Here is a 17,500-nt window from a genome sequence, read left to right on the forward strand (position 1 = left end):
TAACAAAAACGCTTGATTGTATTTTTAAAAAGGCATGTAAGACTCCTATGCTGTGTAATGGTATGATATGAATGATTGTCGCAAATCAGCACGATGGCGCCGCTTTTTTCAGAAATATTTGGTGAGCTACTTATAGCTGGGCTAATAGCTATTGGGTGCTTGTGATGAACCCATTGGAGACCACTGCTATTTTTAAAAAAACATTCAAGGATACAATGTGTTGAACACTTGGACTGCATTTGTTACAACTAGGAAACAGAAAGCATGTGCTGGAACGTGGTAACAAGCTTCTTTCTATAACGAAATATCCCAACCACCAAGACGCTCAGTCAAATAATGAAAACATCAGTAGCCTAAACATGCGCCATGTGTGCTTGATAACTACTAAAAATCAGCACAAAAGCAATAATGGCATCATAATTAATATAAGGCTCGATATGACAGAAGTCAAAAACAGTAAATTGTCAGCTCATTAGAGCATGTCCATGTCACAAACAAAGAAAGCTGGCGAATGCGTTGCAAATGTTTTTTACTTGAGATGTAAGAGCCTGGTCTCTCAATGATGACATTTTGAGCTGATAAGTCGGCCAGTAGCATTGTCGTCTGCTTGTTCAAGCCAAACGAGGCCGTCCCTCCTCTCTCCTGTTTCACTTGTTGGTGGCGCAGGCATCTGCTCAGTGTGCACTGTTCTGGCTTTTTTTGCGCTTAGACCTCAGAGGTGCAGGTTCAGGCGGAGGCTCAGAATCAGAAGAATAATCAGAGATGCTGTGATTAATTTCTTCCCCGCCATCGGAGTCAGATTTTGTAGCAATGCTAACTAATGCAGCATGTGCATCCATTCATCATAGTCTTCTTGCCATTTGAAAATGACGCACGCTCTCACTGTGTACTCCAAGTAGGCCAGAGTAGACAGCTTGGATTCGGTGTACTGATATAGCGCACATACCATTTTGAGATTAGAATAGATCAAAACAATATGAATGCCCATCCCGTTCCTCATTTATAAATTGGTGATTACATAATTATCTTTCACTTCCCCTCACTCATCAACTCACCTCCCTGCCTTTCTCCCCCATGATCCTTTACTTCATTTATTTCATGTTGTTATATCGGTTCAATTGGTTGTTTCGGTATAGTTTAGGTTCAGTTGAGGCAATTATCGGGGTGATTATCAACTGGGCATGGCCCCTTCAACTATCAGGAGAAGAAACTCTCACCGGAGAAAGCATCCGAATGAGCTTAACAGCACCCCTCTGTCTTACTATATATAGCCCATGTATCCGATGCTGTCTGGATAAAAAGATGACATGCCATACTATTTTGTTTGTCCAGACAGCATCAGATACACAACGAGAAAGAGAGGAGCTGTTGTTTCGCTCACTCCGCTTATTTATACAAATCGGAGATTGAGTCTTTTGGTTAAGGAAAATACCTACAAAAATAAGAAATAAAAGTAACAAATAATTAAAGAGCAGCAGTAAAATAAAGATAGGAGGCTATATACAGGGGGTACCGGTTAGAATTCCCCATATCCCTGCTTTCCATATGCAGCTTTACAGTAACAGATGCAAATGGGGTTAATCATCACAGATCTTCTTAAGGTTTTCCAGCTGTTGACTAAGATCAATGGTTATATTTCCTTGTCATTTAGTTAGCGGTGAATCTTTGAAAAAGTCTGACTTGGATACAGTAAAGACCAATGCTCTGTCACCCAGGGCCACACTTACCTTCACCATGACAGAAGTAGAGCATGAGCAATTAAGCAAGACCAGGAGGCTTGCGTATGTACTAAAAATTACATGTTTTCAAGCCAAGGAATTCATTGCGCAACTTGTCATCACTTCAATTGATCAATTAAATGTACAGTCAGTTGGACTTTAAAAAGTTGTGAGGTGAGCAGCCCGTCGCATGGTTCCAAGAGTAGACACCCAGACAGGATTTGGCCCATGTTCTCCCCAAACACTTACTCTTACAGTCACACACCCATTGTAAAAACATCATGCAGAGGAATCCAGAATCTTTACCATGACACTTTTCCCCTCATTGCATTAGTCTCCCATAAAGCCAAAGTGAGTAATGTACACTGCTCAAAAAAATAAAGGGAACACTTACATTTACATTTACATTTAAGTCATTTAGCAGACGCTCTTATCCAGAGCGACTTACAAATTGGTGCATTCACCTTATGACGTCCAGTGGAACAGCCACTTTACAATAGTGCATCTAAATATTTTAAGGGGGGGGGGTGAGAAGGATTACTTTATCCTATCCTAGGTATTCCTTAAAGAGGTGGGGTTTCAGGTGTCTCCGGAAGGTGGTGATTGACTCCGCTGTCCTGGCGTCGTGAGGGAGTTTGTTCCACCATTGGGGGGCCAGAGCTGCGAACAGTTTTGACTGGGCTGAGCGGGAACTGTACTTCCTCAGTGGTAGGGAGGCGAGCAGGCCAGAGGTGGATGAACGCAGTGCCCTTGTTTGGGTGTAGGGCCTGATCAGAGCCTGGAGGTACTGAGGTGCCGTTCCCCTCACAGCTCCGTAGGCAAGCACCATGGTCTTGTAGCGGATGCGAGCTTCAACTGGAAGCCAGTGGAGAGAGCGGAGGAGCGGGGTGACGTGAGAGAACTTGGGAAGGTTGAACACCAGACGGGCTGCGGCGTTCTGTGAAATCAAACTGTCCACTTAGGAAGCAACACTGAGTGACAATAAATTTCACATGCTGTTGTGCAAATGGAATAGACAACAGGTGGAAATTATAGGCAATTAGCAAGACACCCCCAATAAAGGAGTGGTTCTGCAGGTGGCAACCACAGACCACTTCTCAGTTCTTATGCTTCCTGGCTGATGTTCTGGTCACTTTTGAATGCTGGCGGTGCTTTCACTCTAGTGGTAGCATGAGACGGAGTCTACAACCCACACAAGTGGTCAGGTAGTGCAAGCTCATCCAGGATGGCACATCAATGCGAGCTGTGGCAAGAAGGTTTGCTGTGTCTGTCAGCGTAGTGTCCAGAGCATGGAGGCGCTACCAGGAGACAGGACAGTACATCAGGAGACGTGGAGGAGGCCATAGGAGGGCAACAACCCAGCAGCAGGACCGCTACCTCCACCTTTGTGCAAGGAGGAGCAGGAGGAGCACTGCCAGAGCCCTGCAAGATGACCTCCAGCCGGCCACAAATGTGCATGTATCTGCTCAAACGGTCAGAAACAGACTCCATGAGGGTGGTATGAGACACCATGAGGGTGGTATGAGACTCCATGAGGGTGGTATGAGGGCCTGACATCCACAGGTGGGGGTTGTGCTTACAGCCCAACACCGTGCAGGACGTTTGGCATTTGCCAGAGAACACCAAGACTGGCAAATTCGCCACTGGCGCCCTGTGCTCTTCACAGATGAAAGCAGGTTCACACTGAGCACAAGTGACAGACGTGACAAGAGTCTGGAGACGCCGTGGAGAACGTTCTGCTGCCTGCAACATCCTCCAGCATGACCGGTTTGGCGGTGGGTCAGTCATGGTGTGGGGTGGCATTTCTTTGGGGGGGGCCGTGCTCGCCAGAGGTAGCCTGACTGCCATTAGGTACAGAGATGAGATCCTCAGACCCTTTGTGAGACCATATGCTGGTGCGGTTGGCCCTGGGTTCCTCCTTATACAACCTCATGTGGCTGGAGTGTGTCAGCAGTTCCTGCAAGAGGAAAGCATTGATGCTATGGACTGGCCCGCCCGTTCCCCAGACCTGAATCCAATTGAGCACATCTGGGACATCATGTCTCGCTCCATCCACCAACGCCACGTTGCACCACAGACTGTCCAGGATTTGGCGGATGCTTTAGTCCAGGTCTGGGAGGAGATTTCTCAGGAGACCATCCGCCACCTCATCAGGAGCATGCCCAGGCGTTGTAGGGAGGTCATACAGGCACGTGGAGGCCACACACACACTACTGAGCCTCATTTTGACTTGTTTTAAGGACATTACATCAAAGTTGGATCAGCCTGTAGTGTGGTTTTCCACTTTAATTTTGTGTGATTCCAAATCCAGACCTCAATGGGTTGATAAATTTGATTTCCATTGATAATTTGTGTGAGATTCTGTTGTCAGCACCTACAAATATGTAAATAAAAAAGTATTTAATAAGAATATTTCATTCATTCAGAGCTAGGATGTGTTATTTTAGTGTTCCCTTCATTTTTTTGAGCAGTGTATTTTGACAGACGAAATCTGAAATTTGTCCTTCATTCTTACAAGTCAACATGGGTTACGCTATATGACAATAAGAACTCACAGCCAGATTTTTCCCACAGCCAACACAATTACCCTCACTTTGACAGCAGATATGACAATGACATCAGTGATTGTACTGCATTTACCAAAGAGTGGTTGGATAGAGTAATCTAATATAGGATCATTCAAGAGCCGGTACATTGTTCAGATTCAAACAACAAACTGACAGTTTCTTGGCTTGCAGAATGTCATGTGGCATGGCATTCTTAGAAGGGTGTGGCATGACAGGGAGCCAATGGCAAGTCCGATGAGGGCAATATGGTGAGAGAGGGGGACGAGGCGGTAAGCAAGAGAAAGGAGAGAGGGAATCCTGGAATGAGTGATTCCGAAAGACAGTGAGAGAAAAAAAGGCGAAAACAGGAGTGAGATCGAGAGCTTGCGAAAGATAGAATGAGAAGTGGAGAGAGAGAAAGAGGGAAAGGAAAGAGATGAGTGAGAAACAGAGAAAGTGATGAGGATGGTGATGTTGTGGGTGGTGAAAGCTGCTGTGTGTGTGTGCACCACCATTGTGCCCCAGTCAGAGTTGGAGGCCAGGCCTGTCAGGGGAGCCCAGCGTTTCCCCGGAGACCAGCAGCCTCTCCTCTGGTATGCTCTGGAGGAAATGTGGCCCCAATGCAGAGGGCAATGATGGATGGACATGGGACACCCTCACCAACACTAACCCTCACCCACAACTAAAGACACTAATAACTTGGATATAAAGCACTGAGCTACTAGTTCTAATCCAGCCGTCTGTGCAAACGACTCCCAAGAGGAGACACATATTACAGTCATGTTCTGTCAGCTATGAGATTATTAAATATGATAAAATGTCAATTCAGGGCACATACATAAGGACTGTGGCAAAGCTACCACAAATGTTGTAACAGTGATTGGTAATTAGTGTAATAGTGTAAATCAAACCCATTTCAGATAAGAGATCCTATCAGCCATTTAGAACCCATCCATCAGTGCATCATAAAATATAAAAATGCAATTCTCATACTTGGCTAAGATATTTGGGTAATCATGAATCACTAAAGCTTTGAAAAGTGTCATCGTCTGCATTACACCACATGATCCCAGGGCTTGGATGTTGGTCAAATGGTGTTACAATAACTTACCTTTAATACGGAATTAACCTGGTATTAAAGCACATCAAAACCAGATTAATGCACTGAGGTACAGACAGAGACAAAGAGAGAGAACTGACCAATTTCACTAGTCCCATTTAGTCTACAAATGAAACCTGGGCGTTTGAAACCAAACATCAGACAAACATTGATCCTGAATTACAAAATCTTTTTTTGGTTGCCTGGTGGGAATGGACGCCTGTAATCATAAGGTTTTATTGTGGTTATTTATCTCATGGCCGTTCGCCTGCGGTCCGGGGCAACCTTCTCCAAGCTATCAGTTTGGGTTTTTGCTCCAGATAAAATACTTGTGTTGGCAACCGTAGCAACAATAAAAGTGCCGGGAGATAGGATCAATGTTGATTTATGGAGATGCAGTAAAAACACAAAGGCATCTGAGGACTATCGGAGAGCTTAGGCAGCCACAAAGTGAACTTTTCATGAACTACTGTACCATTCAAATGGGAATCAGATTTAAAGCCCTAGATTTCACCTAAAACCATGATCTATTACCATACCTTAAGGGTTTTATAAAGCTTTCCATAGCATCCCTAGCACGTGTGCTACACTAAAATAAAGAGAAGTCAACTTTCTCATGTTGAATAAGACATCCATTTAATTTCAACCCTGTTTACCATCTGCACACCTACTGCTGCATATATTGTGGTAGTTGACAGAATGGTGTTGACACAATTCTACCAGTTAAATTTAGTGTCTGCAAAATGACTAAATCAGAAATGGAAAAGGAGGCCCATTTAAACACTTCTGGAGCTTTACATTTCCTCTACAACGCCAGCCAAGTACATGGAATAGAATGGAGACAGACAGACAGACAGAAGCAGGAGGGTTCACAGAGAACTGACATCTGTAGTAGCACTACACTGCAATCAATTCATCCGCACGTTAAACTGAAGAGAGAAAACTAGCATGCCTAAATGTACGTTTGTTTCACATCGTCTTAAACAAATAGTGAGGAGGGGGAAGAAGAGGCACCATGATCCATACACGTTGCCAAAGCAGCAGCCAAATATTTAGCATTTAAAGGCTCTTACTAGTTGTACTCCTCTCTCAGGGGTATTGCTCAATGTTATTCTCCACTCCGACGCCACCTAGATATGATAGCCTGGTCCCAAATGGGTTTGCGCGGTCTTGCCAACTCTACCACATCTGGGACCAGGCTATTGAAGTAGGTTTAGATTCAATATGGCAAGGCAAGTCTATTGTACTGAATTACAGTGATATAAAGAGATGATAAAAAGAGAAGAACCTCAAGGGACAAATTACACCAAGTGTGTAAGTCTACATGAAGATGGGCCACGCTGCTACTACAAAGCTCAATCTTTGATGGTACACTGCTCACTCTATTCTGAGTAAACAAGTTCATCCCCATGTGTTCGAAATAGAACGATTACAAAATAATTATTTATTTGACCTTTATTTAACTAGGCAAATCAGTTATTAACAAATTCTTATTTTCAATGTCGGCCTAGGAACAGTGGGTTAACTGCCTGTTCAGGGGCAGAACGACAGCCTCCAGTATTTATGCTGCAGTAGTTTATGTATCGGGGGGCTAGGGTCAGTTTGTTATATCTGGAGTACTTCTCCTGTCCTATTCAGTGTCCTGTGTGAATCTAAGTGTGCGTTCTCTAATTCTCTCCTCTCTTTCTTTCTCTCGGAAGACCTGAGCCCTAGGACCATGCCCCAGGACTACCTGACATGATGACTCCTTGCTCTCCCCAGTCCACCTGGCCGTGCTGCTGCTCCAGTTTCAACTGTTCTGCCTTAATAATAATAATAATAATAATAAGCGACCATGCTGGTCATTTATGAACATTTGAACATCTTGGCCATGTTCTGTTATAATCTCCACCCGGCACAGCCAGAAGAGGACTGGCCACCCCACATAGCCTGGTTCCTCTCTAGGTTTCTTCCTAGGTTTTGGCCTTTCTAGGGAGTTTTTCCTAGCCACCGTGCTTCTACACCTGCATTGCTTGCTGTTTGGGGTTTTAGGCTGGGTTTCTGTACAGCACTTTGAGATATCAGCTGATGTACGAAGGGCTATATAAATAAATTTGATTTGATTTGATAGATTTGTACCTTGTCAGCTCAGGGATTTGAACTTGCAACCTTCCGGCTACTAGTCCAACACTAACCACTAGGCTACCCTGCCGAATAAGACCATGTATGTGCCACTTCAACAGATCTGCAATCCTGCAACCCGCATCACCAATTTATATTTATAAATAAGTATTATTTACCTCAAATCTGCAATCCTCCAAGAAGCTAGCCAGAAGCTAGCTAGAAGCTAATCAGAAGCTAGTTCAGAAGCTATTAGCTTCTTTACTGGCAAATCGTTAGTATTCAGCTAACCACGGTTTGTGGTCATCAGCTATCCTTTAGCTTGAAAATCTATCGCCAGTTTTGTACGGCGCAGCGCGGCTCGGAACGGAACATACCGGACCAATTTCTCTCTCCATGTCCTTGGATTTCAACTGCTCTCTGGACATTCATTCCCAGATCTCACAGCTAGCCAGCTGCTATCCGTGTGTCTATCTGCTCTCGTCGATTCCGGAGCAAACATCAATTACTCCGGAGCTAGCCAGCTCCGTAAATCACTCTTGAGCTCCGTCAATCACTCCTGGGCTGCAGTCACCTATCCGGACCCGTTTTACTGCCTACGCGGAGCCCCACCGGGCCTTCACAACTGGACTGCCGACGTTGTCTACCCGAAGGAGATCCGGCTGGCTCCTCCGTCTCGACGTTACCTGAACGCCCATCTGCGGCCTGCTAACCGTTAGCTGTCTTACCGGCAGCTCTCAGAATAGACAATCGGACAATTTATTTATTTTTATTATTATTATTATTATTATTATGTTTATTCTTGGGCCTCTATATTTTAAGAAGATTGGGCCTCTATATTTTATTTTTGTTGTTGTGTGATTTGGACTAATTCCCTCTACCACACGGAACCCCACTAATCTACTGACGGAATGCAAGAGGTGGCTAACAACAGACCCCCTTCCTATGCTAGCTTGCTACCGATGTCCTGGCTAGCTGTCTAAATCGCCTTGACCCCGAAACCAACCACTCCACTCTCTGGACTCTTTTGATCACTCGACTAAGGATGCCTCTCCTTAATGTCAATATGACTTGTCCATTGCTGTTCTGGTTAGTGTTTATTGGCTTATTTCACTGTAGAGCCTCTAGTCCTGCTCAATATACATTATCCAATTTATTAGTTCCACCACCCACACATGCAATGACATCTCCTAGTTTCAATGATGTTTCTAGAGACAATATCTCTCTCTTCATCACTCAATACCTAGGTCTACCTCCACTGTATTCACATCCTACCATACCTTTGTCTGTACATTATACCTTGATGCTATTTTATCGCCCCCAGAAACCTCCTTTTACTCTCTGTTCCAGACGTTATAGACGACCAATTCTTATTGTTTTTAGCCATACCCTTATTCTTCTCCTCCTATGTTCCTCTGGCGATGTAGAGGTGAATCCAGGCAATGCCTAGCTCCACTCCTATTCCCCAGGCGCTCTCTTTTGATGACTTCTGTAACCGTAATAGCCTTGGTTTCATGCATGTTAACATTAGAAGCCTCCTCCCTAAGTGTGTTCTATTCACTGCTTTAGCACACTCTGCCAACCCGGATGTTCTAGCTGTGTCTGAATCCTGGTTTAGGAAGACCACCAAAAATTCTGAAATTTTAATTCCAAATTACAACATTTTCAGACAAGATAGAACTGCCAAAGGGGGCGGTGTTGCAATCTACTGCAAAGATAGCCTGCAGAGTTCTGTCCTACTATCCAGGTCTGTACCCAAACAATTTGAACTTCTACTTCTAAAAATCCACCTCTAAAAACAAGTCTCTCACCGTTGCCGCCTGCTATAGACCACCCTCTGCCCCCAGCTGTGCTCTGGACACCATATGTGAACTGATTGCCCCCCATCTATCTTCAGAGCTCGTGCTGCTAGGCGACCTAAACTGGAACATGCTTAACACCCCAGCCATCCTACAATCTAAACTTGATGCCCTCAATCTCACTCAAATTATCAATGAACCTACCAGGTACCCCCCCAAAGCCTTAAACACGGGCACCCTCATAGATATCATCCTAACCAACTTCCCCTCTAAATACACCTCTGCTGTCTTCAACCAAGATCTCAGCGATCACTGCCTCATTGCCTGCATCCGTAATGGGTCAGCGGTCAAACGACCTCCACTCATCACTGTAAAACGCTCCCTGAAACACTTCAGCGAGCAGGCCTTTCTAATCGACCTGGCCGGGGTATCCTGGAAGGATATTGATCTCATCCCGTCAGTAGAGGATGCCTGGATATTTTTTTTAAATGCCTTCCTAACCATCTTAAATAAACATGCCCCATTCAAGAAATTTAGAACCAGGAACAGATATAGCCCTTGGTTCTCCCCAGACCTGACTGCCCTTAACCAACACAAAAACATCCTATGGCGTTCTGCATTAGCATCGAACAGCCCCCGTGATATGCAGCTATTCAGGGAAGCTAGAAACCATTATACACAGGCAGTTAGAAAAGCCAAGGCTAGCTTTTTCAAGCAGAAATTTGCTTCCTGCAACACTAACTCAAAAAAGTTCTGGGACACTGTAAAGTCCATGGAGAATAAGAACACCTCCTCCCAGCTGCCCACTGCACTGAAGATAGGAAACACTGTCACAACTGATGAATCCACCATAATTGAGAATTTCAATAAGCATTTTTCTACGGCTGGCCATGCTTTCCACCTGGCTACTCCTACCCCGGTCAACAGCACTGCACCCCCAACAGCAACTCGCCCAAGCCTTCCCCATTTCTCCTTCTCCCAAATCCATTCAGCTGATGTTCTGAAAGAGCTGAAAAATCTGGACCCCTACAAATCAGCCGGGCTAGACAATCTGGACCCTTTCTTTCTAAAATTATCTGCCGAAATTGTTGCCACCCCTATTACTAGCCTGCTCAACCTCTCTTTCGTGTCGTCTGAGATTCCCAAAGATTGGAAAGCAGCTGCGGTCATCCCCCTCTTCAAAGGGGGGGACACTCTTGACCCAAACTGCTACAGACCTATATCTATCCTACCATGCCTTTCTAAGGTCTTCGAAAGCCAAGTCAACAAACAGATTACCGACCATTTCAAATCTAACCATACCTTCTCTGCTATGCAATCTGGTTTCAGAGCTGGTCATGGGTGCACCTCAGCCACGCTCAAGGTCCTAAATGATATCTTAACCGCCATCGATAAGAAACATTACTGTGCAGCCGTATTCATTGATCTGGCCAAGGCTTTCGATTCTGTCAACCACCACATCCTCATCGGCAGACTCGACAGCCTTGGTTTCTCAAATGATTGCCTCACCTGGTTCACCAACTACTTCTCTGATAGAGTTCAGTGTGTCAAATCGGAGGGTCTGCTGTCCGGACCTCTGGCAGTCTCTATGGGGATGCCACAGGGTTCAATTCTTGGACCGACTCTCTTCTCTGTATACATCAATGAGGTCGCTCTTGCTGCTGGTGAGTCCCTGATCCACCTCTACGCAGACGACACCATTCTGTATACTTCCGGCCCTTCTTTGGACACTGTGTTAACAACCCTCCAGGCAAGCTTCAATGCCATACAACTCTCCTTCCGTGGCCTCCAATTGCTCTTAAATTACAAGTAAAACTAAATCCATGCTCTTCAACCGATCGCTACCTGCACCTACCCGCCTGTCCAACATCACTACTCTGGACGGCTCTGACTTAGAATACGTGGACAACTACAAATACTTAGGTGTCTGGTTAGACTGTAAACTCTCCTTCCAGACCCATATCAAACATCTCCAATCCAAAGTTAAATCTAGAATTGGCTTCCTATTTCGCAACAAAGCATCCTTCACTCATGCTGCCAAACATACCCTTGTAAAACTGACCATCCTACCAATCCTCGACTTTGGCGATGTCATTTACAAAATAGCCTCCAATACCCTACTCAACAAATTGGATGCAGTCTATCACAGTGCAATCCGTTTTGTCACCAAAGCCCCATATACTACCCACCATTGCGACCTGTACGCTCTCGTTGGCTGGCCCTCGCTTCATACTCGTCGCCAAACCCACTGGCTCCATGTCATCTACAAGACCCTGCTAGGTAAAGTCCCCCCTTATCTCAGCTCGCTGGTCACCATAGCATCTCCCACCTGTAGCACACGCTCCAGCAGGTATATCTCTCTGGTCACCCCCAAAACCAATTATTTCTTTGGCCGTCTCTCCTTCCAGTTCTCTGCTGCCAGTGACTGGAACGAACTGCAAAAATCTCTGAAACTGGAAACACTTATCTCCCTCACTAGCTTTAAGCACCAACTGTCAGAGCATCTTACAGATTACTGCACCTGTACATAGCCCACCTATAATTTAGCCCAAACAACTACCTCTTTCCCAACTGTATTTAATTTATTTATTTATTTTGCTCCTTTGCACCCCATTATTTTTATGTCTACTTTGCACATTCTTCCATTGCAAAACTACCATTCCAGTGTTTTACTTGCTATATTGTATTTACTTTGCCACCATGGCCTTTTTTGCCTTTTCCTCCCTTCTCACCTCATTTGCTCACATTGTATATAGACTTGTTTATACTGTATTATTGACTGTATGTTTGTTTTACTCCATGTGTAACTCTGTGTCGTTGTATCTGTCGAACTGCTTTGCTTTATCTTGGCCAGGTCGCAATTGTAAATGAGAACTTGTTCTCAACTTGCCTACCTGGTTAAATAAAGGTGAAAAATCTGTATTGTGGTGGCAGATCACGCGTGTTCACAGGTAGTATTAAATGGTTAGAGGTAACCAGGGAGCAATGCTCAGCACAGGTACATATTCTCTTGAGTTCTCCAATAGGTTATCAGCTAGCGCCACCTGCTGTTCATAACTCAGTGTTACTCCACACAGGGATGCAGGGAATGTGGAGAAACACACCAGCACTCATGTAGGTTGTGATCTTGCGGCAGGTGGACTACAGTGCCTCAGTGTGGCCAAAAATGAAACACCTTAGTTTTCATATCGTAATATGCCAATGCTGTTTATATGAAACGTCAAGACCGATATTTATTACAGCCTTTTACCAGCCATTTCCACACGTCGCCAAATGATAAAGAGAAGAACGCAAGGTTGATACCATACACACAAGCATAATGCATAATGGTGAGCACCTTGGTAAAGTCATTTAGAGACGCTTTATCCACTTACAAATTTGCATTCACTGACAGCCAGTGGAACAACCACCAATAGTGCATCTAAATATTTTAAGGGGGGGGGGTGAGAAGGATTACTTTATCCTATCCTAGGTATTCCTTAAAGAGGTACTCCGGATGCACTGTCCTGGCGTCGTGAATATGTTCACTTATAGACCTAAGCTTAAAATGGACATGGTGCCTGGGCAAACAGATATGAACACAAAGGCCCACTACACTGTCCAAACAAGGGACGTCTGCTATACTGTGTAAAATAAGGTCAAGGCCAAGTTTAATTGAGACGCTTAAATCACAATTCTTTTGATATTGTATCCAGTATGTTTGTATTTAATGTTAGGTCCTCTGTGCAGACATGGGACCAATGAAACATTCATACTATTATACCATTAACAAATGCATTTTTAAAATTATTTTTCATCCTTCAGTCTGGTTGCAACTCAAAAGCTCTATAATACATCCTCAGTAACATGTATCAGTCATCTCATCTCCTACAAATAATGAGACAGTGAACAAAATAAAATACAAATTAAAACACTGCAGAGTTATCACAGGCAGAGTGTAATGTATAAAGCTGCAGTGAGCTCCTTAGAGAACAGAGTGATTGACTCAGCCTAGAGAATCTACAGTAGATAATGAAGGGCTTCTTCTGCACGGCTTAATTACAGAGTACGCGATAAGATGAAAGGGAATGAGACATTTTAGGATCCCAGATGGGCTTTAAAAAGGAGTAGATTTAAGAAGGAGAAGATTTAAGTCCTGCACACGGACAGCATAGTCTGCTGGGACATAACTTAGTAATAATTCCAAGACCAGTCAGGCCTCCCCGTAGTGTAGAACCTTAATGGAGAGCAGCGGCCAAGTTCAGAGGGAGAGATATTCTAGTCAGACTTAACCCATAAGAGTCTAAGCCCACGGAGGATGGTTCTACTAACCTATATGGAATTGTTTTAAGAAGATCATAACAAGGACAATTTTGCTATTTGATTTGAAATCTTAAGATCCCTTGAAGTATCCCCCCAAAATATTTTGGGGTCTTACTGCTATTAGCCAATACAAACGCATTAAACAACAGATTCACTACATGGAACAGATCCCCCCCCCCCCCCCCCCCAGAAAAATATCTGCGAGATATAAGAAAGATCAGGAAACATATTTGTGAAACTTTTTTTTTTTTTACACGTATTTAACTTCTCCATATATACTCCCATACATTTTCTTCAACTGGTACCGGGGGACAAGTCTTGAAAGGCCTGTGGGCATCCTAGAGCAAAACAACCTGCATGTACATGTTTGTAAGAGTCTCACCTTTCCACCCGTTTCATATTAGTGTGTAGCCCAATCTGTTTGGAAGCTACAGACAGAAGTTGGCATATCGGTTGTACAGACTTCCATCCCAAAACGCTTGTGGGGGTCATAGAGGAAAATAATAATAGTTTGTAGGTAAAACCGGTCAGACGCTACAGAAGATTTGATGAGAAAACCGATTTTCGGGATGTCTCATGGACTGAGAAACACAGCTCTAGAGCTGTTACCTTTCAACGCAGATAAGGAAGTACACAGGATGCGGTGGATTTAGAAGAGGTCGACCGATTCGGATTTTTCAACGCCGATACTGATAATTGGAGGACAAAAAAAGCCGGTACATTTTTTTTTTTAATCTGCCGATTTAGGTTGGTATTTGTAATGATGACAATTACAACACTGAATGAACACTTATTTTAATATAATACATCAATAAAATCAATTTAGCCTGAAATAAATAATTAAACATGTTCAATTTGGTTTACATAATGCAAAAACAAAGTGTTGGAGAAGAAAGTAAAAGTGCAATATGTGCCATGTAAGAAAAGCTAACGTTTAAGTTCCTTGCTCAGAACATGATATGAAAGCTGGTGGTTCCTTTTAACACGAGTCTTCAATATTCCCAGTTAAGAAGTTTTAGGTTGTAGTTATTATACGAATTACTGGACTATTTCCCTCTATACCATTTGTGTTTTATTAACCTTTGACTATTGATGTTCTTATAGGCGCTTTAGTATTGCCAGTGTAACAGTATAGCTCCATCCCTCTCCTCGCTCCTCCCTGGGCTCGAACCAGGACCACAACGACAACAGTCACCCTCGAAGCAGCGTTACCCATGCAGAGCAAGGGGAACAACCACTCCAAGTCTCAGAGCTGTAAATTAGCGCACATCCTGCTAACTAGCTAGCCATTTCACATCGGTTACACCAGCATCATCTCGGGAGTTGATAGCCTTGAAGTCATAAACAGGGCAATGCTTGACGCACAATGAAGATCTGCTGGCAAAACGCACAAAAGTGCTGTTTGAATGAATGCTTACAAGCCTGCTGCTGCCTACCACCGCTTAGTCAGATACTTGTTGCATAGAATCTGACTGAGTATACGCAGGACACGCTAGATAAACTAGTAATATCATCAACCATGTGTAGTTAACTAGTGATTATGATCGATTTATTGTTTTTTATAAGATAAGTTTAATGTTAGCTAGCAACATACCTTGGCTTACTGCATTCGCATAACAGGCAGTCTCCTTGTGGAGTGCAACGAGAGGCAGGTGGTTATAGCGTTGGATTAGTTAACAGTAAGGTTGCAAGATTGGATCCCCCGAGCTGACAAGGTGAAAATCTGTCCTTCTGCCCCTGAACGAGGCAGTTAACCCACCGTTCCTAGGCAGTGATTGAAAATAAGAATGTGTTCTTAACTGACTTGCCTAGTTAAATAAAGATTAAATAAAGGTGTAAAATAAAAAATAATTTTGTCCAAAAATACCGATTTCTGAATTTTATTAAAACTTGAAATCTGCCCCAATTAAATCGGCCATTCCGATTAAATCGGTGAACCTCCAATTTAGACGCATCAAAACAGATATCTCTAGCTTACACTTAATGGGGATGTTTTTATTAGGCTAATTTGACAGACATCGACTCTAGGGGGTTAAATAGACCACCAGTGCAATGCATGATTGTTACTAGCATCTAACTGGTGCCATATCAGCCGTTCCCTTTCTGAACTGGTTTAATTTTATTAATATGACTAATGCTGCATACAAGAATAGACTTTAGCTATTTGATGGCAAATTCCATGTGCTGTCCAAGTGGGCAGAGGGTATGTGAAACACTTTAAGCACAGTGCTTTTAATGCCAATTCAAATAAGTTGTAATATCAAATAACACTTGCAATAGAGCCTAGGCTTGTGTAATATACTGATTTAGTGGTCACTTCTATGGGAGAGAAACATACCAGTCTGTGTGCAGGTCGTCGATGACCAATAGAATCTTGGGCTTCCGTATGACAGGTTTGGCAGCTTCCGCCGCCGCCGCAGAAGCCTTGGCTGCTGCTGCAGCGTTCTGTGCCAACTGGGCGGTCTTCACCACACTGGAGAAGGAGCTCAGGAAACCCCCGGGGGTCGGGGTCGGGGCCGGGGCCGAGCCCGAGGCCGGGACCTGTGGTGGCAGGCTGGGGGGCGTTCGCCTCTCTGTGGCTGGGGAGGCGGGATTGGAGGTGGAAGAGGGCGGGGTGGGGCGAGGCCCACTCTGCAGGTCCATCATGTAGCCGTTGGGGAGGTTGGCCACAAAGCTGCTGTCGGACAGACGCCTGCGTAGGTAGTTCATGGTAACTGGTGGGTCGTTCGTTGAGGCCAGCTGGACAAGGGTAGACAGTGGGATCCGAGAGAGAGAGACAGAGGAAGGAAGAGAGATATTATTGTGACAAATATATAATAATGAACAATAAATTTGTTTTCCCTCTGGCACAACACACAAATTCTATATTCTCCTGTAACATTTCCCGTATAAAATGCATTTGGAACAGGAGTATGGAGCAGAAGGCAGCGTCACTCATGTCAGCTAAGCTCTCAAAGGAACACACTGTTCCATAAAACACAGCCAGCCAGCGACCAATCATTGATGAAGAACTAAAGTAGGACCCTGTTGGAACCACAGTGACGGCCTCAGACACATACATGAGCTACTGCCTTAGGTGTGGGGGGGGGGCTTTGTTCAATGGCTTTGCATATTGAACAGAGATACTACTAATAGGCTCATGTTAAAGGGGGGATTATAGGTGGGATGGACTTGAGGGCCTTTATACAAGCCTACTTAGAGTCCCCGAATCACCTCATGCATTTTAAATCTAACCATCGACTATCTGCATATTAAACAGTTGGTACAGTACTAGGATAGGGAGTAGCCTCATGTCATGAAGGATGTAGGGAGGGGAGGATGCACAATTCAAACCTTTTTGAGGAGACTGTAGTGGCCTTAATGCATTTTTGATTCCAACCATCAAAGTGCTAACAATCCGAGTTGCATACAGAGTGGAGGTCGTGAGATACTGGGCTTGATCCAAAAGAACGTCACTCAGATCGGCTACAATTACTAAGGGGACGATGTAGAGGCGTGCTGATTCGAGTGAGAGCTTGCGTTATGACACTGAGTAAGCGCCTCATGAATATATATTCATCTATAGTCAAAGAAGGGGGCTGTATGGGGGAGATAAGGCGTGTTATGGGGTGCGGACTCAGACACTGATGGATACAGAATTGGATTGTGTGGGAGTAAAATAGGAGTGAGGAAAGGATATGACAAGGCACTGTGGGAAATCAAAACATCAATTTTCTAAAAGGCACTAGCTCAGACCACAGACAACCCTCCAGACTGCATAGCACACCCAGGGGCATAAAATACATTACAAACAATTACATACGAAATGTTCAATGGCAACTTGTCTGCACACGACATGTAGAATATGTTGCTATAGCAGAATACTGCATAGAACATGCCCCTCAAAGGACATATGTTTGTTCATTTTTCAAACCGTGTCAAAGAACATGTTTAGCT

General features: G+C 44.1%; 1 protein-coding gene across 1 annotated transcript in view; it reads right to left on the reverse strand.

Moving 5' to 3' along the window:
• Positions 1-17,500, reverse strand: part of LOC124013805 (synapsin-3-like) — a 124,076-nt gene that overhangs the window by 99,690 nt on the left and 6,886 nt on the right. Inside the window, exon 2 of the mRNA XM_046328342.1 lies at positions 15,903-16,303. Within this exon, the coding sequence (XP_046184298.1) occupies positions 15,903-16,303 (401 nt within the window). The remainder of the gene's footprint in view (positions 1-15,902; positions 16,304-17,500) is intronic.

The sequence above is a fragment of the Oncorhynchus gorbuscha genome, linkage group LG25, assembly GCF_021184085.1.
Source record: "Oncorhynchus gorbuscha isolate QuinsamMale2020 ecotype Even-year linkage group LG25, OgorEven_v1.0, whole genome shotgun sequence".
Lineage (NCBI taxonomy): Eukaryota > Metazoa > Chordata > Actinopteri > Salmoniformes > Salmonidae > Oncorhynchus > Oncorhynchus gorbuscha.